We start from the raw sequence: 24,739 nt of genomic DNA, 5'->3' as shown, positions 1-24,739 counted from the left end.
CAACAGCGCTTCCGGGTTTAATGATAGAATTGCGCAACAACGCCACTACCGTAAATGCGTCCCGGCTTCAATGGGTTAAAAAGGAAATTAAAGAAAAAATAAACATACTGTATGTATCCAACCGAGTCCAAATCGGGAGGAAACTTCCGATCCTGATCGAGTCCGTAATCACGTGATCGGGGCCGATTTCCGATCACGAGATCGGATTGGGACATCCCTAATATTTAGCATTAGCTGGTGGCAAAAGATAACATTTGGGCCACGTTTAAGAGATAAAATCTTCAAGTGAAAAACAAAAAAAAGTTTTGTGCGTCTGTTCACATGACAGCAGAGCTCGGAACCACTGAAAACTCAATTTTTTTTCTCAAACACCTAAACTGTCTCAGGAATGAGAACTGAGGCGTTCATGAGGCATGTAATTAACGTTAACAGTCAGTAATAGCAGGTTTTACACTGAAACAAATGGTGCTAACACGATCGGCAGCTGAACGTGTTAATGTCGCTGATTTACTCTGGAGCGGATCCAGAATGTGACGCTCATTCAAAGGTCATTCATTCTTTCATTCATGTGTGTGCACATGTTTCTGCATTCTTCTTCCTTGTAAATCGTAAACAACATTTTGAGCATTTGCGTCATTTGGGCGCCATTTCTCCTGCTGGCTGTGCTGGTGAATCGGTTTTCCATCCCCATCCCATTTTCTCCCTGTAGATTTCAGAAAATGTAACTTCTGAAAAGCTGCTGCTGCACGTGCGCGCTGTGGTTGGAGAAAACAGTTGTTCTGCAGGAGCTCAGAAGGTGGAAAATAAAAACAATGTTACCTCCAGAGTGTCAGGACTCCCAGTCCAGATTCTCTTGGTCCTGGACCTGGTCCGGTTCCAGTCCAGATCCTCCTGAACTTGGTAGTTTTAGAGTTGACAGTAATAATAATCCAACTTGGTCATCTGTCCATAAGAAAGTCCATGTTATCACCTGTTCTTCGAGCACCTCTGGGCTTCATTAGGAAAACAAACAATAGCGCCAGCTTGTGGCCTGGCATGCAAACTACGTTGTTTTCAGAACATTGCCGTGTGAACGCACAACATTTCTGAAATGAAAACAGTGAGTTTTCACTTGAAATATTGCTTCTTAGATATGATTCCATTTCTCCCTCAGTCACAGTTCAGTTGTCTTTCATCAGTAAACTGAAGGCACAAATACGATTTTACCCACGTATTTCAGGGAGGGGAGATCTTCGATTTGTTGTTGAAAGAAATATTTGTGTTTTGAAAGAACACAAATATCTTCATGGGAAATAATTTTATGTACATTGAACATTTATTGCACAAGTTCACGTTCAAATTCGCACATTTTAAAATTTGGCCCTCAACTTCACAGTGTTTGATTCAGGAGCACAAATAAATTGCACCAGATTTACTGCAACAATAAGAGAAAAAAAAAGTGTTTTCAGGTCTGTGACTTGTAAACCAGGATTTGTACACCTGTAATGTAGAATGTGTGAACGTGTAAGTGTTGTGTTGTATTGAATATGTGACCTCAAATTTACACACATACAAATTCCTCTGTTAGAGAAGCTCAGACTTTTTTCACCAATTACACCTTGATACTCTTGGTGCAGGCGGCAGACAGCTGCCCAGATCTGATGGAATGCTTGAATCCTTCAGTCTGATGGTTCATGTAAAGTCCATCAAACCCTGCAATGACTGTGAGACTCACAGGCGCTCAAAACACACCTTCATTTTCACATGCATTCAAAATCAAATGCATATAAATTAAACTGCAACGATGAAGCACCTAAAAATGTAATTAAAACTGAGTAACCTCAGAGTTTTAAAGTTGATTGAATACCATTTGAGAGAGAATAAACAAAGTATTGATTTCAAAATGGAGCTCTTAGAATTATTTGGTCCAAAAGCAAAAATTCATCAGCATGAAGTTGAGTTTTTTTTGCAAATTATGAAGAAACTGACTCACCATTTTGTTCATTTAAACTGTATGACTGAAGGTAAATGCTAACGCTAACAGCTCAATTTAATAAACATTAAGTCACACAATATAGAAAAACATAATTCCCCAAAAAAGTGACTCCTATTATTGCAGAATAAAGAACGACTCTTGTTATTTACACAGCAGACGTCTTGTGTTACACATTTTCATGCATTCGGACATAATGAACCACACCTCCTGTGCATAATTAATGCAGAGGTGGCCATGCGTGGTAATTTAAAAGACAAACTGTGGCCACATTTGGAAAAATAACCGCAACAGGCCGCGTCTTCATTTGAATATTCCTGTACTCCTGCAGAGCGTGCAGCAGCATGGAAACTAGGCTAGGGCTTCATTAGCATAACGGGGAGGAACCGCGCTGAAGCTCCCTCTATTAAAGCAGCAAGTAGGTCATAATCTCATATTTAAATGAGGCCACGCCCACCAGGACGGCTGTGTGTGTGTGTGTGTGTGTGTGTGTGTGTGTGTGTGTGTGTGTCTTCACATTCAAAAGGAATTCTTCATTAAAAGAATAAAGTAATTATGATGATTCAGACAATAGAAAAGCAGTTGTCTTCAGTCTTTAAGTGGTTAAAGTAGTTTTGTTTTTCTCTTCATCCAGCGACACACTGACCTCAATCAACCGCAGATGTTTGACCATCAAACCATCTACTGCGCCACATCTGTAATGAGCAACGTGCATCCAGCCACCAGCCATAACATTATGACCGCTGACAGTCGAACTGATTCTCATCAGGATCTATCTGTGAAACTGAGAAAGAGGAAAAAATGGGCCACCGTAAGGATTTGAGTCTGAGGGTTTCTCAAAGTTCTTCCAGAGGTGAGTGTGGATTAAGAAGTGCAGGAGTGCTTCAGTGCAATGTGAGAGTTACGCAATAGTGGCGGACCCTGAGCTGAAGGAGGGCCTCCAGACATTTGGTTCATATCACTGAAATCAACAACACAACTTTAAAGGCCCTCAAACTGTAACGACATGTTGGGAATCTCCCGGACGGGGCCCCTTAAAACGGAATGGAAAAAGAAACTGGAGGTTAAAGAACACAACAGAACAGTGTGGACACAGGTTCACGAACACCGGCTCGAAGACGAGAGCCTCACTGGTCTGCAGAGGAGGGGAAAGCGCTCGGCGACCGTTTGGAGGCCGTGTTTGCGGGAGCTCCATGTTAGGTCTGCAGCTGCATCCCATTTGAGCGGGAGCCGCGGTGAAAGAGCACATTTCAGGCCCAGACATGTCGGAGCTGGTCCATGCAGCTGTCCCATTCCAAGCATTCCTCCTAATGAGCACGAGAACACCAGCTCCCCTTTTTCTTTACATCACTGGCTTTCAGCAAGCTTCAACTACAGATCTCTGTGCTTTCAAGAGTTTTCTGCATCGGTCGATCGTCAAACACGAATTTAATCACACGTGGAATTTGGGTAAACACATGCTGCTTTTCTAGATTTCATGTTTTTACTGAACACAACCATCAAATATTCACGATGCAGCTGGAAAGAGGAAGTCAACCTTAAAGAAAACCACTCTAAAAAGTTAGAAAATCTGAAGTGGAATCATCAAACTGAGAGTCAGGGTGAAGATATGAAGGAGTTACTGGAACAAGTTAACATTTTTCTATTAATGAGTCAGTCGCAGAGAAAACACTTAAAACCACGATGCCCCAAAAGAATGAAACCAAGGTTGAATTGTGGGAAATAAAAGTTCACCGCACACCAACAGGACAACACCGAGCTCAGGGTGAGTACGGTGGAGGCAGCATCATGATCCTCGGCTGCCTTGTTCCATCATGGCCGCCGCTGTGATGGAGCAGGAGATGAACTGTTTGACTGTAAGATAATGTCAGAGTGTGGATTTAAACAAAAAACAACAACAAATAAACCGTCTGAAGTAACTCAGAAATTCAGGAGTTGGCCTATAAAATCCCACCAGAAGGTTCATTTTGTCCAATGGAATTGCGGAAAAATACAAACTTTAACTTTTCAATGAATGTAAAGAGACTGAACAGAGAGATTTGCGATCACAGTGTAGCATTAGCATCAACACTTACAGTAAAAAATGTTCTAAAATCGTGTTGAATGCACTGAACCAAGCAGAACATTTAGAGTCGTCTATAAAGTTGGAATCAAAGGTTATTTGAGTCAACAGGTTTGAATAGAAACCCTCCGTACAGCAGCAGAGTCGAGGTTCTTTCTGGAGGATTTTACATTCTGTCTGTGTGTTCGGGTGTTTGATGGTGGAAACGACGTCTCTGCACACAGAGCCGGCCGGTGCTTCATGAGTTAAAGCTCCCGAGCGGCGTGGAGGAGTGTTTTCTCGGCCTGCGGTATTGCGTTGACTCATGAGCGCAGCGCTCGGCTCTTTAAAGGACGCAGCCTGGCGGAGGAGAAGCGGCGTCTGAAATGAGAGACAGCTGTTGTACTGGTTGAGCAACATTTGCAGCGAGTCCCCGAGTCGGCCCGGCTGCGCTGCGCTCCGAGTCCTACATCCTGTAAGGCAGGGGGAATTCCAGCACTCCCCACGAGCAGCCAGTCGCACAACAAAAAGGACTGTTGCACTCTGCACATTTCCCTCCAAACGGAGTTCCCCGCTCTGCTCCTGCTAACCACACGTCCACCAAACTGCCTCCACACCAGGGACGGCCGGGCACATGCAATATTCAACACTTTTCCTTCTCAGTGCGCACACACACACACACACACACACAGGCCACCGAAGGTTCATCTGAGGGTCACACCCGAGACAGGAGACACACAGTAGAAAGACAGACAAGACAGTAGAAACACAGCAAAGACACAGACAAGACTGTAGAGACAAAGTAGAGACACAGAAAAGACAGAAGAGACGTAGCAGAGAGACAGCAAAGGCAGAGCCAAGACAGCAGAGATACAGTCCAGATAGTAGGGACAAGGTAAAGACAGCCAAGACAGTGGAGACAATAGAAACCCAGCCAGGACACAGTAGAGACCCAGTAGACACAGCTCCATCACAGCCAAACCAGGAGACACACAGAAGACACAGTAGAGACATCAGTCAGAGAAGAGAACGTGCGGCTTTAACGTTTCCCTGGGAAGAGAGCAGATTTGGCGACTTCCTTCCTGTTTGCATTAAAAAAATGAGATTAATTAGTCACCCTCAAGAAACATGAATGAAAAACTTCGCTAAACTTTGAGAAAAATCAAATACTTCAGATTATATTATATTATATTATATTATTAAGGATGTCAGCGTTCGTGATTAGTAAACGGAGGGCTGTCAAAGATTAATTTTTTAAATTACAACTGATCACAGGATTAGGATTAGGTCAGCAGTTGGCTCAAAGAAAAGAAACAGGAGAGGAAACGGAGAAGACAGACATTGTGAATCTCAGGTGTAATGAGTGCAGTTTTTTTTAAAAATCATTTTACGGTCATTGATACTTTTCACCCCTGTGCAGTTCAGGTGAATTAGGAGGATTAGATTCTTCATTTGAAGCTTCCTGTAGCTGTCGATGTTCCAGACTCTCCTGTTTGTCATGAAGTACAAACTCTCTCCAGTGTTTCATATCCTGCTGTGATTTCTCGTTAGGATTAGTATGGTTGTTTTGCTCATGGTGCTATTATTTATTTCTGAAGTAGCATCAGAGCTGACCTGATATATAGAATCTCTCAAAGTCAGCATGACGCTACTTTATTCCTGTTAATACCTGGAAGTTGTTTCCTCTAAGTCCTGGTTTCAAGACCCCACTGTTGGAGCATCTTGTTTGTAATCCTGAAGTAGACCAGTGGGTCTGCCAGATACTTTTTTTTCGATTCGAAAACTGTATTTGATGTAGTCATTCTAAGTTGGTCTAGATAGCACTTTATTTTGAAAGAAAATATAAAAGGTAAAAAAAAATTGTTTTTTTGTGTTCATTCTATTCCCAATTAAGACACTCTGGTGAGAAATATTTTACATTAAGGTCTTAAACCGGCCTTGCAATGCAAAATAACAGAATTTTAAGCGTGCAACTCAAAATGTGATTAATCACAATTAACTATGGAAAGTCTGATTAACTGTGCTTAAGAAATTAATCTTTTGATTAATATGTAACAATGTATTTTAAAACAGACACTGAGTGTATCCAAATGATTCTATTCAGATTAAAATGAAAGTGAAGGACAGTTTCGTCTTGATTGATGTTGAGATGCCTGGTAGATTCTTCTCCCGTGTAAATCCAACTTTATTAAGGATTATTAATGCAGCTGTAGATTTGACCCACACAGGATCTTTGTCCTCGCACTACTGGATCTGAGTGCAGACCAACAACTCTTTTTAAAGAAAACTGGGATGTGGTCGGTCTCTCTGGCTCGGATCAAGTCCAACCTCACAGAAGAAGACCTCCGGTATGGATACATGCTCCTCGAGGACTCATGAAATCCAGAGTGGTGTGCCCCAAGGCTCAACTTTAGGCCCATTTCTTTTAAACTTTACATGCTTCCACTCAGGGATGTTATCGGGAGACAAGGCACTGGGTTTCACAGCTATGCTGACGACTCACAGCTGTACATTTTAGATTTTAATGTTATATTTCTAAATTAATCTTTGATATTTTTAGTTTTTAATTCTTGCTGTGCTCTGGTTTGCTTTTAGTTTTTATTGTATGTGAACACAATGGCATGGGGTGGGGGGATGGATGGGTTTTTTTATTTACTTTGTGGTGAAATTTCATGAAAAATGCAGTATAAATAAAGTTTGATTTGATTTCAACATGCAACAAATGAAGAGATTAGTTTTGTCAGCAGTCTGGATCATGAACCGTCAGTCGTCATTTCCACAACACTGAGAGGAAACCAGTAAAATGAAATGTGCACCACGGGTCAGAAGTGGAGAAATTTATTAAACCAGGTCATTTTGGGTCACAAAAATAGCTTTTTTCTATATTAAATTAAAAGCACAAGCCAAATGTAATGAAGACAGCAACGCCAAGAAAAAGACAAGACTTCACCACTGCAGAGTCATTCTGAAGCACGGTAAAAAAAAAATATTAATAAAGTCTCTGAAGGGAGAAACGTTTGAGGAAAAACCTGCACAGCACAAGCCCATGAACTCATTCATCATTTATTGTCAATTTACATCGTGTTCTGCAATTTACATCATGCTCTCGAGTGGAGACGCTCCGGCGGCGAGTCGTTAGGGTCAAACCAAAAATCTCATGCACTTTCTGAGAGGAAACTCCACACCGGTTCAACAGCGTAAAAGCACTTCAAACAGCTGTTTTACAATTCATTACTGATGTAACCTGTGTATTTGGATTGATGTAATTATTGGTTCATTTGCACAAAAAAAGAACATTTGGCCTTTAAAGCAAACCTTAAAAAAAAAAAGAAAAGAGGAATACAACAGAAGAAAGAAAGATCTCTGAGGTCAATTTAAAAAAAAAAGGAGAAGAAAGAAATACTTCATCACAGAAAAAACAATCGAACTCCATCCAGGACATAAATAACATGAAGACAGTCCAGAATCTGGAGACGTGAGCCTGAAGGTTGTGACGTCTCCATCTTTTGTGTGAGTGTGTGTCAATGTGTGTGTGTGTGTGTGTGTGTGTGTGTGTGTGTGCTACGTACGGGCAGGCTATGGAGGAGGAGCGAGCATGTTGGGCTGGATGATTGTTGGGGTTTTGGTCGACTCCATCACGGCTGCACCGGCTGGATGGACAGCAGGCTGCCGAACTTGAAGTGCTGGATCACCGGAAACTTCTCCAAACACTGAGGCGGGGGACAGAGACGGCTTCGGTCAGCCGGACGGAGGACGGAGGACGTGACGGTGGCGAGACAGAACATGCGAAACCTAAGAAACCCATGTGACCTGATCACGGTCCACCTTCACGTTACAGGGAACCACAAGACCCCCCATAGATTCTCTTGGACTCTGTGGTCAAAGGGAAAAGGTTTCTAACAGTCACAGCAGCTCCGGGTCGACTCGGCCGTCTGGTTCAGGGAGCGTTTGCTGACACTCAGAAATTCCATCTCTGACCAGAGGAAGAAAACAGCAGCGTCGTTCATGTTTATGTGAAAACTCGTCAGCTCATTTATTCTTATCTTATCTCTTCAACAGCAGAATTATAAACTCCACGTCCATGATTCATCAATCCTCAGCTTTGAGCTTCACTTCCAAGGATGCAGAAACTTCAGCATTTAAAGCAAAGATCAAAAACCTTCAGCTCAGCTTTGAGAATGAGTTTTTTCTATTTCAATCAATAAGATTTTTATTTCAGCATTAAATTATTTGATCAGATTTTTATTGCCTTTTACTGCATTTTAAATTTTAGTTTTAAATTCTGTTTCATTTGTTCAGTTGACCTAGCTTCGGTTGATGTTATTCCATCTCATTTATTTATTCCAAACTTGTAAATTTGATTTTAAAAAGGCAGTTTTTCCTTTTGAATCCAATTCTTATTCAAAGCTCATCTGTGTTTGACCTGTCTTCGTCTGACTCCTGATCCAGAAAAAGCAGAAACATCCACAAGCGCCGCTTAGCTTAGCATTTAGCTTAGCATTTAGCTTAGCATGGCCACTCGAGTGACCGTCATTCTGAATTTGGATTTCTGACCTCTGAAGCAGCTTCAACATTTAATCCACTGTTATATTTCTGGGAGGTTGAGGTGGACTTTATACAGTCCCATCAGTTTGTGTTGAAGCCTCTACAAACATGAATAAAACGTTTTCTTCACTGAAATCGTGTTTACCTGAATTGTCTGGTGTCATCGGTACAGAACGAATACCAGCTTTGCACAAGTCTTATTCTCCTTCTATAAAACATTTCCTCTCTAACTGTATGATGGGAAAAGGTTTAAACAAAGAGAAGATAAACTGAATAATCTATAGAAGTTATTATTTACTGGCTCTTGTGCCAAGAGCAAATCTGAAGATGTGATTTCTTTTCATTATCATCTGATTTAAAACTGCACTGCTTTGGGTTTATTTTCTTAAACTGATGTTTCTTTAATAACAGATTTTCACAGCCGATCTTCAGACCAGCTGAACTTGGTGTCAGGAAGTCAAAATCTGGCGTCACCTTATTAAATGTGAACAATAAAACACTGAATGGACTTTAATCTGATCCGTTCTTTTAAATGAATGTTTCTGAGTGTGTTTAATTGACCGAACTTTCTCTCCACATTCATGAGCCTCTGATTCGCCACAGCAGAAACACACACACACACACACTCCCGTTTGCAACAAACTTCAGCGTCTGAAGCCGAAGCGTGCGCCCGACTTTCCTTCCCAGCGTGGAAAGTACACGCTGTACGAAGCGGCCGCGCTCCTCCGCCATTGTTTGACTGCGAAATGTGTGTGAAACGTGTGTGTTCTGCTGGCAGAGCCGGGGAGCGAGCTGGGGAGTGAGCTGGGGAGTGAGCTGGGGAGCGAGCTGGGGAGCGAGCTGGGGAGTGAGCTGGGGAGTGAGCTGGAGAATGAGCTGGAGAATGAGCCGGGGAGTGAGCTGGGGAGTGAGCTGGGGAGCGAGCTGGGGAGTGAGCTGGAGAATGAGCCGGGGAGTGAGCTGGGGAGTGAGCTGGAGAATGAGCTGGAGAATGAGCCGGGGAGTGAGCTGGGGAGTGAGCTGGGGAGCGAGCTGGGGAGTGAGCTGGAGAATGAGCCGGGGAGTGAGCTGGGGAGTGAGCTGGAGAATGAGCCGGGGAGTGAGCTGGGGAGTGAGCTGGGGAGCGAGCTGGGGAGTGAGCTGGGGAGTGAGCTGGAGAATGAGCTGGGGAGTGAGCTGGGGAGCGAGCTGGGGAGTGAGCTGGGGAGTGAGCTGGGGAGTGAGCTGGAGAATGAGCTGGGGAGTGAGCTGGGGAGCGGGCGCTGCCGCCCCGGCTTCGCTGGGCTCGGCTCGGCCCCGCTCCGCTCCCCGTGTGGGGCCAGGGAGGGGAGGCAGGAATGCGAGTCTGCTGATGGTTGCTCCAGGCTCGGAGGAAGGTCGGGACGAGAGGGAGGGAGGATTTAATGAAGGGAACGGCGGGGGGAGGGGGGGAGGAAGGGGGGGGGGGGGGGGGGAGGGGGTGGAGGGGGAGGGGGAGGGGAGGCAGACAGCTTGGCCCCTCAGCTCTTTGGGAAGACTCGCAGGCTGCTCTGGAAAACACAGGATGTGGGCATACAGGCGGGGAGAACGGCTTAGACATCCCCCCTCCCCTCCCCGCCCCGCCGACCCCACCCCCACCCGCCCACACACACACACACACACACACACACACACACACACACACACACACACACACACACACACACACACACACATTCCTCTCTTAACCCTTTCCTGCTTCTCTGCCGTACTATAAAAACTGTTTCAGTGGTTACCTGTTTTTTTCTTTAAATGTCACGTAAACAAAAAAAACAAAACAAAAAAAAACACACTCTTTACTCACTCAGGGAGGAGGATGATCTCACTCACACTCACACACTCACACACACATACACTGACTGGGTTTCACTCATCGTGTGAGAGACAAAAGAGACTGACTTGTAGCGCTGAGTCTTTGTAGCCAGGCTTGAAGTTTGAAGCTACACGGAGAAAAGAAGACGCTTTCCGAGCGGCTTAACATAGAAGTGAATAAAAATGGGAACAATTCACTTATTTCTAATCCAACAAATTCTAATCATCCGATTCTGTAACCTCCAGATTCAACATTAAATGTGTGTGTCCGTTTAAAGTCAGTAGACTTTGGCTTTAGCTGAATGCTAACGTTAGCATGCTAACACGTTCAGTCATAATGATCAAAAGCTTCAGATACAAAAAACTAAAACCATTCTTTTTAATGAAAAGCAGCTCGAAATCATTAGATTTCCATTTTTAAAATTTAACTGCGATCTTACATGAGTGAATTTGTTGATTTCTAAAGAAGTAATTAAATGTTAACCTAAAAGTAACGAAGTATGTGTATTGCAACTTATTTAATATCTTTGGCTTTACACCGATTTTTCACAACTCAGTAAAGTAGGAGGAAAATTACTGGAAAATAAAGATATAATTTTGTATTTACAGTCTTTCGATCTATGGGTTTTATACTAATCATTGGATTTCTCTCAAATATTTTCTTCGTCAGTTTTAACACTCACTCACTTCTGACCTCAGATCAGAACACTGCCACCTTGTGGCTGAAGTGTTGAAGCACTTTCACCTGACTGGGAAATTGGTCCGTTTCCTGTTTGATTGTTTTTAAAATCATGCCCTTTATAGCTAGATTCTTTCTAAATCACAACTATATCTTCAAATCTGTGTGTCAATGTGAAACAAAATGTTCATTTCTTTAAATCACAGTTTGACCACAAACCTATATTTTGATGATAATGATGCACGGAACATTTCAAAGCAGGTCTCTTCATGGATAAATGTATTTTTGTCTAAACACTCTGCTACTCGTATGGCGCTCCTGACCTCAGCGCGCTCGGCGTGTTCCACGTTGAGCCTCATCCACTCATTCACACATCAATGAGACAGCTGTCATGAGTCAAACAGGAGCCGTGACGGAGCCGCGGGACTCGTCTGATTGGACAGATATGTTGACATGGAGATCATGAATGTGCGGAGGGAAACATTACTTATCACAGTCTAGTCTGTTTTTTGACGAATGTTGATTAATATGCGATCTATTGTATAACCATTCAGAGAAGCTGGGCTTCAGTTTCTGGTCCGGCGACACGGGGAGAGGACGAGAAGAGACGCTACTGACCTCCAGACTGAAAGAAAACCTGCATGTCGAGTTCATAAATCAGTGGTTTACAGCTCTGGTCCTGTCCAGCATGTTAAAAACAAACATGCTAACATGCTAAATCACCATGATGGACATGTTAGCATGCTGCTAATAGCATTAAATCCAACATGTAATCGCAATTATCTTAATGCTCAGGTGAAAATCACAGATTTGACCAGTTTGAGATGAGCTCTCCTCGTCCTGTACTGTTGGACTGTGCTGTCTCAGTGTGTACATAGAGGAGGAGGAGGAGGAGGAAGAGGAAGATGAAGAGGAGGGGGAGGAGGAGGAGGAGGAGGAGGAGGGGTCGTACCTCAGCCTTGTACATTCGGATCAGACCCTGGTTGACTTTGGACCAGGAAGGAACGGCGCTGATGTTCCACAGCTGGTTGGAGTGTTCAGCGAACGGGCCTGTCTTCATCTGCACGCACAGTTCAAACACAAAGATCAGCCTCGAGCTCAAACAGGGGTTTTCACACTGTGGAGCGGGGTCAAACATAAGGCCTAGGGGCCAAAACTGGCCCGCAAGAGGGTCCAATCAGGTTCACAGCAATTTGTGAATTGTTAGTTTTCTTCCACCTTTGCAGATGGTCGGTTCTTCTGTTCAGCTCAAATCATCGAGCGTACCTTGAAGATTAGTTTTTATTTCTCATTCAGAATCACTGACAGTCTAAGCTAATTGTCAATAAGTGCTCGTCTGATCAGGTGTCTCTCTTTCCCTGGATGAAGCTCTTTCCCCACATCAGTAACCTAGAATTGTCTCAGCTCATGGACCAAGCACGGCCCAGTTTGGACAAGTTTTAGGGCGCTATAACACCATTAGGTCCATTTCTCAGCCTTCAACATGCATGTTTTCTTTCTACTTTTTTGAAAAATGGTAAATGGACCTTCTGGCGGATTGATTTTGGCCCTCAAGCCTTATGTTGGACAACCCATGTGAAGCAAGAGTGGCAGTTTAGAAACACTGAAAGCTCACTGGTGGATGTTTGAAACTTTGCAGTGTGTGAGTGGCAGTGTGAAGTGATCTGATCAAATCTATCATGGACTTCAGTCAAAGACCCCTCAGCAGCTCAGAGCTGGATGATCCAGATCCTCTTCTTCCACTCCAGAGTTCTCACAGTTTGTCCTGCAGTGGCTGACTTTTGTTTTTTTTAAAGGGAGGTCTTCAAAGCTCTGAGGTGTGTGCGGGTTTATTCTGCACACTGGAGGGCGGAGCGGAATCTGAAGAGCCGCTTCAAACCCATCAGGGTGGAGTTAGCGTGGTGCAGGTGTTTAGCTCCAGTCGGCCGACATGTTCAGACTTCCCTAAATCAGGACTCGTCCTGGTTTGAAGCTCTGCTCTTTCCCTTTGTCTCATCACAATCGCCCTTCTGTTACCCACGCAAAACTTTAATTCATTCAAGGACTGCTCCCACCACCCAGCTTAAAAAACAATTACAATTCTACTCCCCAGTGTGTGTGTGTGTGTGTGTGTGTGTGTGTGTGTGTGTGTGTGTGACATCTGTTAGTCCTGTAATAGACTGGTTACCTGTCTCCAGGTGTACACTGCCGTTCACAGATAAGATTCATCATTTTGCCGTTTTTGTTTCAGGAAGTCCCATGTATGCAGATGATGTTGTATTAAATATATTAAATAGTGGGAAAGAGCTGGGGGCGTTTGGAAAAAGTTGCAGAGTGTTTCACAGAGATTCGAAATGCAGTAGTCGTGTAAGCAAACACCATAACAGTAAAGTGCTGTTTTGGAGCTTGTTTCACACACTGAAGGAAAACTGATATAGCTAAAGACTGAAACTGGTATCTTTTATTTCAAACAGACCAAAAATATTCTGATTTTCTTTTTCATTAGGTTTGATTAAAAAAATGTAATACTACAGTGTATTCAAAATAAAGTGCTAACTTTTTGAAATCCATCAAGCAAAACATTATGAACAAGCGTTGATGCACAGAATGCTGCTTTTAGCCATTTCACTGCTGCAGCTAACAGAACAAAAGGCTAACCGTGTCTCACCTGAGCAACAATAAGTTGTGGATGAAGAGCAAGTGTGTCAGTTTACAGACAGACAGACAGACAGACACGCACACACACACACACACACACACACACACACACTGACCAACCCCAAACTGGGTAAATGGAACGGAGGACGGGCCGCCGTTTCCCACCATTTTCTCCCATGAGGCCATGGAACCCAAGCCCAGACCCTGGGGCATCAATCTATCAACCCCCTCCTTTTTCCACCCCCGCACACACGCACACGCACACGCACACACACACACACACACACACACACACACACACACACACACACACACACACACACACACACACACACACACACACACACACACACACACACACACACACACACACACACACACACACACACACACCTCCAGACACTTTCCAGGGCTTGCACGAGAACACATGGGGGAAGGGCATGGGGCAGGGGGAGGGAGGGAAGGGGGAGGCGGAGGAGGGAGGGGGGAGGGGGGAGGGGGAGGAGACAGCACAAATTCCCCGGAGGAAGGAGTGATTCACAGCAGCATGTGGGGAAAGGAAGTGACTCATGCTTAGCACACACACACACAGACACACACACATACAGACACACACACACAGACACAGACACACACACACAAATAAAGTTAATGAAGTTAATCCCCTCTAAAGGAATAAAAACTTCTAAACTCATCATTTCTAATTTAGCCTCAGAAATAGTTTTGCTCAGAGTTCAACTTTTTCAGAATTAGAATTCAAAATTTTGAGAAAAGGATCTTCTGATATTAGGGTCAGGATTTTGTGTGTGTGTGTGTGTGTGTGTGTGTGTGTGTGTGTGTGTTCGGATGATTTCTCAGAATTCAGTTTTTTCCAGGCTGGACTGTTTTGGGGTTGATTTTAAGTCTTTTCTACGCCTAATGATTTGTCTTCCTCAGGTTTATTTCTGTCTTGGCTGTCTTCTATGGCTAATGTTAATCACTTCATTTTGTATTGGTATAAAACTAAACACAGCCGAGTCCACACAAGGTAATTTTATAGAGGAAAACTCAACAATTCCACATGAGCAACCAGATTCAGAGGTGGATGCTGTTCCGGTTTGGGTTATGGGATGGACCGTGAAGAGGGATTCAAACCCTGGATCGGGTAGGGGTTGGGAACTCAGGCCCTGGTTCAGGTAGAGGGTGGGGTTTCAAACCCTGGTTCAGGTAGAGGGTAAGGTTTTTAAACTGATGGTAATCAACGCAGCAGAGTCAACAAACAACTGCCAAGTGGCCAAGATATATTAGACTGAATTTTTAATGTTCATGAAGTTGAATAGAACTTGAATTTGATGGTTATAAAGTTATTTACATAATTAAAGCAGTTAGTTGAGAAAGAGAATGTATTTTTTAATACTGCAGTAATGTTTTTATTATCTTAAATCACGTGAAATATTATCTCTGTTGTGAGTTTTGGAGTGTAGAATAATTGTACAATAAAAGTTTCTTTATGAGTAACCTTATTGTCTTCAACATATTTTTATTTTTAGTTTTATAATCAGAGTCCTCCAATATTCGGGCTAATACGGTAATTGTTCCAGTGTAAACGGACATCATTCCTGCCATGTACGCTTGAAAAAGTTTTTGAAATGAAAACAAAAATACATGCATTTTTCCTGAAATGTGTAAACAGGTCCTTAGATGGAAGGTAATAATACGAGGTGATGAAAAGCTTCCTCAATGCAGGAGAAAATTAAAGATAATCTGGTCAAAACAAGAACTTTTTCTTTGGAGGGAAACCAGACCATTTAGAGTTCATAACATCACAAATACTTAAAACAACCTTAAACTATCTCACTCTTCAAACATGACATTGGAAACAGACTCGTATTTTTCTTGCTCTTAAAACAAAAGTCTGAGCAGATTATAACTGATGACTGAAGGGTTTTTGTTGGGAGGAAACTTCTTCCAAACCTGTGAGACTATTTACTAATGTGTGGAGTGATCGGGTCACCACCTAAAACACTACAACTGAGAAAATACATTTTTTTAGAATATTATCTGCTGGGGGAAAAAAAACAAAAAAAAAAACAAAAAACAATACCTAGGCTCCAGCTACATGAAAATTTGATCGTTTTTGCATTTTCATTTCATAAAAGATTTGAAAACGATATCTGTTTAAACTGAAATGGATAAAAATTGTGTAGTTATAGCAGAAGTTACAGTAGTTGTCTTAACATACAATAACATACAATATGTAACTCAACAAAATGTACAAATATTAATAAAAAAATATCTTTTACTCATTCAACATTAAAAATGACAGTACGTATTTACTGGACTAGAAGTCTCATCTGTCACTGAATAAAGTCTCTGGTGCATGAGACGATTTGTTCTCTGTGTCCAGAAGTACGTGCAGATAATCCCAGTCCAGCTGTTCCAGAACCTTCTCAGAATTTGTTCTTCAGCTTTTAGCTCATGATAATCCTTTGTTTTCTTCATCATAGTCACAGTTTCTTCTCTCCAGTCACTCGCGTTTCTCACTCACTCTGAACTCTTTCTGTCGACTCACTGTTACCTTTTTTCACCTCAAATTCTGCTGTGGATATTTTTGTAGACACTGTAGCAACGGAAGCTTTTCTGTGGTACTAGAGCAGCTTTCTGCTGTCATACAGCGACACCTGGTGGTCACACATGGTATGGACCAGGATATTGTCACTAATAGAAGTTACAGACAACTACAAAAGTGTCGAAAACTTTCCAAAACTTGTGTCAAATGTTGTATTGTAGTACAAGTATATTCATTAAAATTAGCGGGCTAACCCAGCCTGCTCAGTGTAAACTAAATAACTTATGATCTCATATCTTTAACTGATTGACTATGTTGTCAATGGCCTAATACGAATACGAGTGAATTGAGAAGAGTGGAGGATGTCTTGGTCAGGTAGAGGGAGGAAGAGGAGGAGGAGGAGGAGTAAATAAAAATGGAAGAGGAGGTGCCTCTGCTCTGGGAAGGAGGAAAAAGGATGCTGCGCCGTTCCACCGACGCCCTCCTCTACTTCCCTCCCCTCCTTTTCCTCCCAAACCCCAAAACAAAGCACACAGTTCCTGCTCTGGCACGGTCCCAACACAATCCATCTGCCCGGTCCATCCAGCCTCTCCTGCCCCACCTCCTCCCCCGGCTTCCTTTTCCTGGACAAGTCCACATTCAGCTACAGCCCGACAATCCACATCCATCCCAACAGGTCAGCTGTGGTCAGGAACAAAACCCACTCTGCTCTGGAGATCAGAGCTGTCAGAGCCTGATGGAGTTCTATGAGGCAAAGCGAGGAGACGCAAGGCCGGAAAATATTTTAGGATGGAGTCTTCTCCATCTTCTTCTCTTCTCCTCGCAGTTCTGTTTAGTTTACATGTTCTCCCTGAGCGTTAATCACTTTCCCTCGTCCATTTCTCTGTAATGGCTTGCTCAACTGCCCAGATCACACCTGAATCGGAAAGGACGCGGTGGACTCGCTATCGATGCGTCCTGCTGACGCACGTGATCTTTCCTATAAAAAAATGACACTTCTGAACAACTTATGTTTAAAATCACAGTAAGAAACTCAAGAGACGCTGTCTCAACCCTCCGCACGTCTACAAGACGCTCAGTCATGATCCCTGGACACGTAGCATGGACATGCTAGTTTATCCGTTACCAAATCACCTAGCCAGTCGCTGTGCAGGGCTATATGGTGATGTTTCACCGGCTGTCTTAGACAAATAAAAAACCCGTTCGGACAACAAAATATTAAAATAATTCATGCTGCAGAAACGACTGATGCTATTTGGCTTGTGTTGTGTTTACATCTGAATGTGCATGTTCTGTCTTCTTCTCCGGTCTCTCTGAGGCAGAGTTACAGCGCCATCCAAAGGCCTGACATGTGTACTACATCATTTTGAGTTCTGCTGTGTGGCTGCAGATATTCCCTCGTGAGGACGGGAAACTTTTTAAGAACAACAGAGAGAAAAAATGGTTTTGTCTTGTGTGGTCGGGGTCTCGGAGGAGGACAGGAGATCGCAAACAAACAAGCTGGTCACGTGTGGCTTGGGGACAGGTAGATATCCAATTCCACTGCATTCTCAGCTGATCATAAAACAGCACTGCACTAGAAACATCTTGCATCAGGTAAACATTAATAATGTTGCAGAATCTTCCACTAAATTCTAGTTAATGCAGTTTTCCTTCATTATCTCCCACAGAGGACATTCCTGTTCTGAATAGTTTTTACTTTGGACCTTTTTTGCTGTTTCCGTGAAAGCTAACGTACATCGTGCACCCTAATCTTGATAAATCCAGTGAAATTTCAAGAAAATTTACCTCACTTAATGAGAAATAAAAGCAGAAAAATTATGTCTGTACCGCCGGCGCCACCTGGTGCCCAAAGTAAACTGTCAGAAATGTAGCAGAATTTACACTAAATAAAGAGTTATGAGATTAAACGTACTTCTTTCATTAAATACATGTACTACATTTATAATTTCAGTGGAAAATATCATCTATAATCAGCCTAATATATAATCAGCCTAATTCCGGATGTGAGCAGATGTGTGTTTGTGTCCTCTGTGAATGCAGCCCACCAGGTGTGTGAGGTGAAGCTGCAGTGTGTTCCTCAGGTCGGCTCGCAGCAGAAAGCTGGAGACGGCGCTGCACTTTTCCCCACCTCGTTGATGAACTTGATGCACTCCAGGAACATGTAGTCCTGGTGGTGCTCGTTCACCACCCTCTCGTCGATGAAGTGCCGCGGCTCCAGTGTGGGATGATCTGAGGGGAGAAGACCAGCTTGGTGAGTGCACTCCTCCGCCGACGGTTCACCGAGCCTGACGCCGGGTCACCGCCGAGCAGAGAGCCCGATCGTCAGTGACCGTCTACGAAGCGATCGCACGGCAGGAGGGCGGCTGATCGGTCAACTGTGAAGGGAAACCGTCACGAAGCAAGCGCTCGCAGAGATTATACAATCAAAAGTGAAAGCATTTTCCTTGCTTTCACTGATATTTTCATGTCAAACAGGCGAAATCGCACGGGAACATAAACTGTGGCAGCCTCTAGGTGGCAGTGTTAGTGTTTGAAACTGGTGCGACAGGAAGTTGGATCAAGGTGTGTGCCCACGATTAGCACACCTGAAGGCTGCATCAGAAAAGATTCAATAGAAATAAATTCTGCTGTCAAATCTAAATCCATATATCCCGTTAATATTAAATAAAACACTGTCATATATAGAGGGAGGAGATGAAAAATAAAGAGGAGGGAGCCGAGGACGTAGCCCTGAGGGACACCGGACAAGAAGAGTTTAACTGAATGAACTGAGGAGAATCAGTGAGCGGTGACTTGAACCAGTCCAGAGGGATGTCAGATATTCTGATGGATGCTAATCAGAGGAGAAGGATGATGTGGGAAATATCACTAAACGCTGCACTCAGATCGAAGAGGAGGATGATGGGTAAAAGTGAGGAGTCAGCTGTAATCTTCTGCCTCTACAATCTCAGATGATGCAGTAATCTCTGGAACAAATGGAAACCAAGCAGTTTGGAAAAGTTGTGAATTGCAGTGAATTCTGTTCTGTTCAGCCTGTTCTAGGTCTAACGACGCATGGCCGCCATCTTGGATGAGGACCCTCTTTTCCTAGAGTACGTTCGGTTCCATCGCGTATGTGAAAAACCTCATTCGTCCATAACTACATGTAACAAACACAAGCAGGTAAAAAAGGGTTTAAATGATGTTGTTGATTGTGTGGAGCTGAGTTCAAGATGACCGAGGTGTAAACAGGAGTTTGAAGACACGGTAACCATGAGGTCAGTGAACATCCTCCACATCTGGAAGAACAGATGATCGAACTGTGAGGTTTTCTGTATTAAACACGTTAATTCACATGATGAGAAAGTCTTCCCATACAATACTGTTCACCAGTGGCTGTCCTGGACGCCCTGGGCTGACCGCATCCCTAGTGCCCTGGCTATATTCATAAAGTTATGAATATGTGTATAGCATATTTGCACCTGCGCGGTTTCATTCACTTCTGTGAGCAGCGACTTCCCGCCTTTAGAGGGCGCTCATTTCTCAATGAGCATAAATAAATGTTTTTTTTTTTCCTTCATTCCCGTGGCGCCCCCTAGAGAATGCCCCCCTGGGCAATTGCTCATGTCAAAAACCGCCACTGCTGTTCAACTCCAACGTCACAGCTCAGTGTTTACCCGGCGTATTTAATTCAAACCGAGCTTTACACAAGAGCAGAGGAATCCGCCGTAGCGTTCTCTCTGTTCTGCTGCTGGAAGCTCACGGCTGAACCGACAGAGCTGAGCCTCAGCATCATCAGGATGCTCTTCATGAGGAGCATTTCATTCCTCTGGTGGATCGCGTACGCAGTGCACATGATGCAGGACCACGTCACCGCCACCCTCCAATCAGAGAGCCCCCCTCCATGGCGAGTTTGTAATAAGTGGATTTCACAGTAAACAGCAGCGCTCGTCCGATCGGAGCTGAGTTTTTGTCTAAGCATCATCTTTTCTTGCTGAATTTAAGTTGATTTATTTTTCCATTTCAGAGCTGGTACACACACACACACACACACACACACACACACACACAGACACACACACAGACACACACACACACACACACACACACACACACACACACACACTTTACTGGCAGGAGCTGCACAGCTGTGGGTGTGTGTGAGTCATATTTGAGTGGGCTTCATCTGATCCGAGGTGCACTGCTGACCTCTAGTGAACACAGGCCGTCACTGCAGCTCCGTGCTCCGGCAGGAAGAAGACGAGAGCTGCAGTGAGCGGAATAAAACCGACACCCAGAGGTATCGGTCTGAAATTTTAAACTTCATAAACTGATTCGATCTGTCTCTCTGGCGACGCGTCGCTGCATCTCGAACTCATCCTCTGTGAGTTTCAGCTGCTTCTCCCTTCATGTCAGAGACTGGTCCAGACTGACTGACGCAGCAGCGCAGCCCAAAACCCTGATGCCTCCTCCACCGTGCTCCATCATGGGAGATGATGCACCATGATGCAAACTGATGAGGGAGTGAGGAATGACACACACACACACACACACACACACACACACACACACACACACACAGAAAATACAATATATTAAATACAGGAGACCCTCATTGGGCTCTCTCCTCGAAAAAGACGAGAAAAACATATTTTAATGGAAAATACTCTGATAAATATAAGTTCTTATACAATATTTCTGGATGCTCTGTTGTGAGCGAGTTGTTATTTTGAGGTGTACAGCATGGCTGTATTCATAAAGTTATGAATCCAGGGATGATCTCGTTAGAGCAGCGTCTTCTTCTGTGGTGTTTAAATGATCCATTAGTTCACCAGATCTTTATCTCTCCTTTTTGTCTTCTTATTACTCCACTGAGCATTTTGGGGTCTGCACTTCACAGTGGTAACATGCCACGTCTGAGTCTTTTCGCTGTCTTTCTACTGACCCCTGCTGGAGGTAAATCCATCTGCATGCTTCATTTTCTAATACTGAAAATTCCAAAGTCTGGAGCCTCAAATGAAAGAGAATGTAAGTTATTTTCAGCAGTAGGAAAGGTTTGCATTTTTGGATTTATGATGATCGGCCTGTGCTGCGGCCTGATCCTCTGGAGGATTGAGAAGACCGCCGCCACAAAAGACGTCCAAGGGATGACGGTCTTTTCAAATCAACGGGCAAAAGTTGACGCTGACCGTTTGTGCAAACTCTTTCAAAAGCTGGACAATTCGAGTTATGGACGATTGAGACACAAAGTTGGTTGTCACCACCACCGAGACGGATAAACTTAAAAAAGTTGAGAACCAAGCAGAGAGAAGGTCAAAACGGCTCCTTCCACAACAAAACAAGATACCAGCTGATTGCATCTGGCATCCCTTGGAAGTCATAACACCTCCTGGAAGACTCAAGGCCAGGGACTGCTCATCTATCTGTAACCTTCAACTCTCTCCCCCAATCCACCCCGCCTCACTCCGGACTGCTTCCGTCGAGGCGTCTCCACGACGACGACCATCGGCGAGTGGGTCACTACCGACTGAATGCAGAGGGTGACGGGCCAAACTACACACACATACACGGACTGACGAACTGAGAACCTCACACCTGCACCCACGACGTCTCCGTACCTCCAACCACCCGCCTCTGCCACCCTTCTGCTGACGAACAGTGGGGTTGACCTGGCGCGTGTGTTTTTGATTCCCCTCTTACCTACAAACTGGGAGCTTCCCCAGATGAAGGGCAGGAACTGGAAGTCGTCCAGCCCCCACACACCCTGGCTGCCTGCAGGCTCCATCCGATAGGTCCTCTGCAGCTTCCTCATCACTGACAGATACCTGAAAACACACAGTAACACATGAATCTCAGGGGTGCGTCGTCAGGCTCATTTGGCACGTGTGAACATTCACCGGTCTGAGCTCACTTCTTGAAAACTGTGAAGACGATAGCGAGCTGGTCGTCGACCCTGAGAGCGCCGACCTTACAGAGGCAGCAGAGGAACGCTGCGAAGGCCGCTTCGTGTCCTGAGAGCACAAAGCAACCGGGTGAGGAGCTGCAGGTCCATAAACAGTAGGTGAAGCTACATTATAAGCAGCTGGATGCTGGATTTCATTAGAATTTTTAACATTTAAAACATTATTGCTAATGGCTGTTGACACACGACTGAATCAAAAGTTTTCTAGTTCTATTCATTAGAGGTAAATTCACTTCTACAAATTCATTTTAATACAATTATACTTTCACTCTTGATGAGTCTGGAATAAGAGATGTGTTTGAGGAATAATGTGTTGATGAGCAGGAAATGACTGAACTGCTGGTACCTGTCCCGTAGTCTATCCTGATGGGATTCCCCACAGACTCTCGCAGGTAGACCGCGATCTCTGGAGCTGCTGCCATTCTGTCTGCAGGGAGGACCGAGGACACCAGAGCCTCTGCTTCCTAACTCACACACACCACACACACACACACACACACAGATGAGCTCAAAGCTGACCTAAAATAACCTTACCTCTAACATAACGTCTGAAGCATCTGAGACAGACTGCAGTCTCACCTGGTCCAGCTTGGAGAACCAGGTCCTGTAGGCCTTGTTCCCGAAGCGTGAGGGCTGGTCCACAGGCGGGGTCTCGTCTATCCACCGGTCCATAGTGGCCAGAACATCTACCAGTTTCTCTACAGTCTGAAACAGATCAGGAATATTCTCAAAATTATCTGTAACAAAGCATTTAAAACACACACTCAGCGTTCAGATCAAATAAACCACCTGGAGACAGAAGAAGCCTACCTCAGACACTTTGTATTCACAGGTGACTTTCTTCCCCTTCACACCTTCATTCAGAGTCAGAATGAAGCCCATGTAGTCAGCGTAGGCCTGCATGGAGAGGACCCAGTGTGATCACACAAACCCACTAGAAAAGACTTTACACAGACCTGAAGAGGATTACGGTGACACAGAAAGCCACAAACCAACATTAACCTGATCATTACAACTTTAAAGTTGGAGGTGAAATATTCCTGAGAGGGTCCAAACATGGTGTGAGTTGATCACCATTAGTTTCCCCTCTTGTCCTGTTCAGCAGCTAAAGCCTAGAACATGTGACTGAGAGCCTTATTTGGACAGACAATAACCTGACTGATGATAAATCACAGTGACAGAAACCACACAGATCCAAACACCTCGCACCCAACAACAGCTGTACGACCAGACTAACCTGGCTTAAGGTTTAATAACACATGCACGTAAATACAGGGTGGGACCTGCCTGAGATCGCTTCCACTTCCCCATGTCAGGCACCATGCTGATCTCTTTCTTCGGCACCACAAAGGTGAGTCCGGCTGCAGCGTCAGACGCCTCATCTTCAGGAGTGGATCCTGCAAAAGTGAAACAACACACGATCCTCTCATGAAGGGAGACTTCCAGCTTCCAAAGTCCATCCAGGAACCATCTCACTTTTCTATCTGAGGTTCAAAAGTTTCACAAATAGCTACAGAGAGGATGAATGAGAAGTGTATCAAAGGAAATGTAGGCTTCTTTGGTCTTTATCCAAGCAGCCTCCACATCTGTCAAAGTACTTTCACTCATCTAAGCACATCCTTACATGCATACATGTGATCTGTTAAAGGATAACTGAATGAAATGACCTTCAATAGTGTTAGTCAGACATTTTCTTGACACTGTGATTTGGAAAAATGACATAAACAAGAACAAACTTAGAAAAAGGAGACCGCAGAGAAGTTTCAGCATCAAGTCAAACTGAAGATGTCAGAGTTAATGATTAGTGCAAATAAAAATGATTAAATTATCATGGACGTAACTGTATAAGAATGAAAAATATACAGTACAGGAGGATGAATGAGCATATTTTTAATCTTCATTTGCTGTTACATGAAGAAAATCAACACCAAAATACATCACTATATGTGCACACGGACACTCACTGATAAAAAGCTCCTTCTGGTTCTGAATCACCACTCCACAATATTTTAGTTGAAAAAGTCATGATGTGAGTTCAAATCACATTTTAAAAACACACATAGAACACACAGAAACCTGTTTACTAAACCTAAAGAGGCTCATCAATCAGAGATCAAGGAATCAGTCACCAGATACACACAAACTGTTCAGTTCACCAGATGACAGATGCAAACTGCTGAGGGAGTGAGGAATGAATCACACACACACACACACACACACACACACACACACACACACACACACACACACACACACACACACACACACACACACACACACACACACAGCGTTGGTGTGTAAACTTCGGTCCTGAGGTTTAAAGTCCGCGCAGCTTGGGAGCGGCTCAAACGGGTGTGTGAAGACCAAGCTGCAGACGAGTGTTTAAAGCCGAGCAGCTCCATCACCAGTGTGTGTGAGTGTTTCAGAGTGTGTGTGTTACCTGGCTGCTGCTCTGAGTCCGCCATGATGAAGATGACAGGCTTCTTCGCCGCCTCCCATCCGCAGGTTTACTGTAACTATTATTATCTGCTGCCCTCATGCGG

At 44.0% G+C, this 24,739-nt stretch overlaps 1 protein-coding gene across 1 annotated transcript; it reads right to left on the bottom strand.

Annotated features, from left to right (window-relative positions):
* Positions 1-6,839: 6,839 nt before the first annotated feature.
* ptpa (protein phosphatase 2 phosphatase activator) lies at positions 6,840-24,682 on the bottom strand. Its single transcript, XM_030084982.1, has 10 exons — positions 24,637-24,682; positions 23,484-23,593; positions 23,007-23,093; positions 22,776-22,901; positions 22,543-22,660; positions 22,146-22,245; positions 21,935-22,059; positions 18,384-18,484; positions 12,020-12,127; positions 6,840-7,723 (listed from the first exon to the last, which is right to left on the bottom strand). The coding sequence occupies exons 1-10, from the start codon at positions 24,659-24,661 to the stop codon at positions 7,649-7,651; spliced, it is 975 nt and encodes a 324-aa protein (XP_029940842.1). The 5' UTR covers positions 24,662-24,682; the 3' UTR covers positions 6,840-7,648.
* Positions 24,683-24,739: the final 57 nt, after the last annotated feature.

Source organism: Salarias fasciatus, assembly GCF_902148845.1.
Source record: "Salarias fasciatus chromosome 7 unlocalized genomic scaffold, fSalaFa1.1 super_scaffold_4, whole genome shotgun sequence".
Lineage (NCBI taxonomy): Eukaryota > Metazoa > Chordata > Actinopteri > Blenniiformes > Blenniidae > Salarias > Salarias fasciatus.
The sequence above is the reverse complement of the archived record's forward strand: the minus strand, read 5'-3'. Positions and strand labels throughout refer to the sequence as shown.

Coding starts and splice junctions, on each gene's coding strand:
- ptpa (XM_030084982.1), bottom strand. CDS start 24,661: ATGGCGGACTCAGAGCAGCAGCCAG. Junction 23,594..24,636: donor GGACTCAGAGCAGCAGCCAG/GTAACACACACA, acceptor TCACTTTTGCAG/GATCCACTCCTGAAGATGAG. Junction 12,128..18,383: donor GCATCAAGTTCATCAACGAG/GTGGGGAAAAGT, acceptor CTGTGCGTGCAG/ATGAAGACAGGCCCGTTCGC.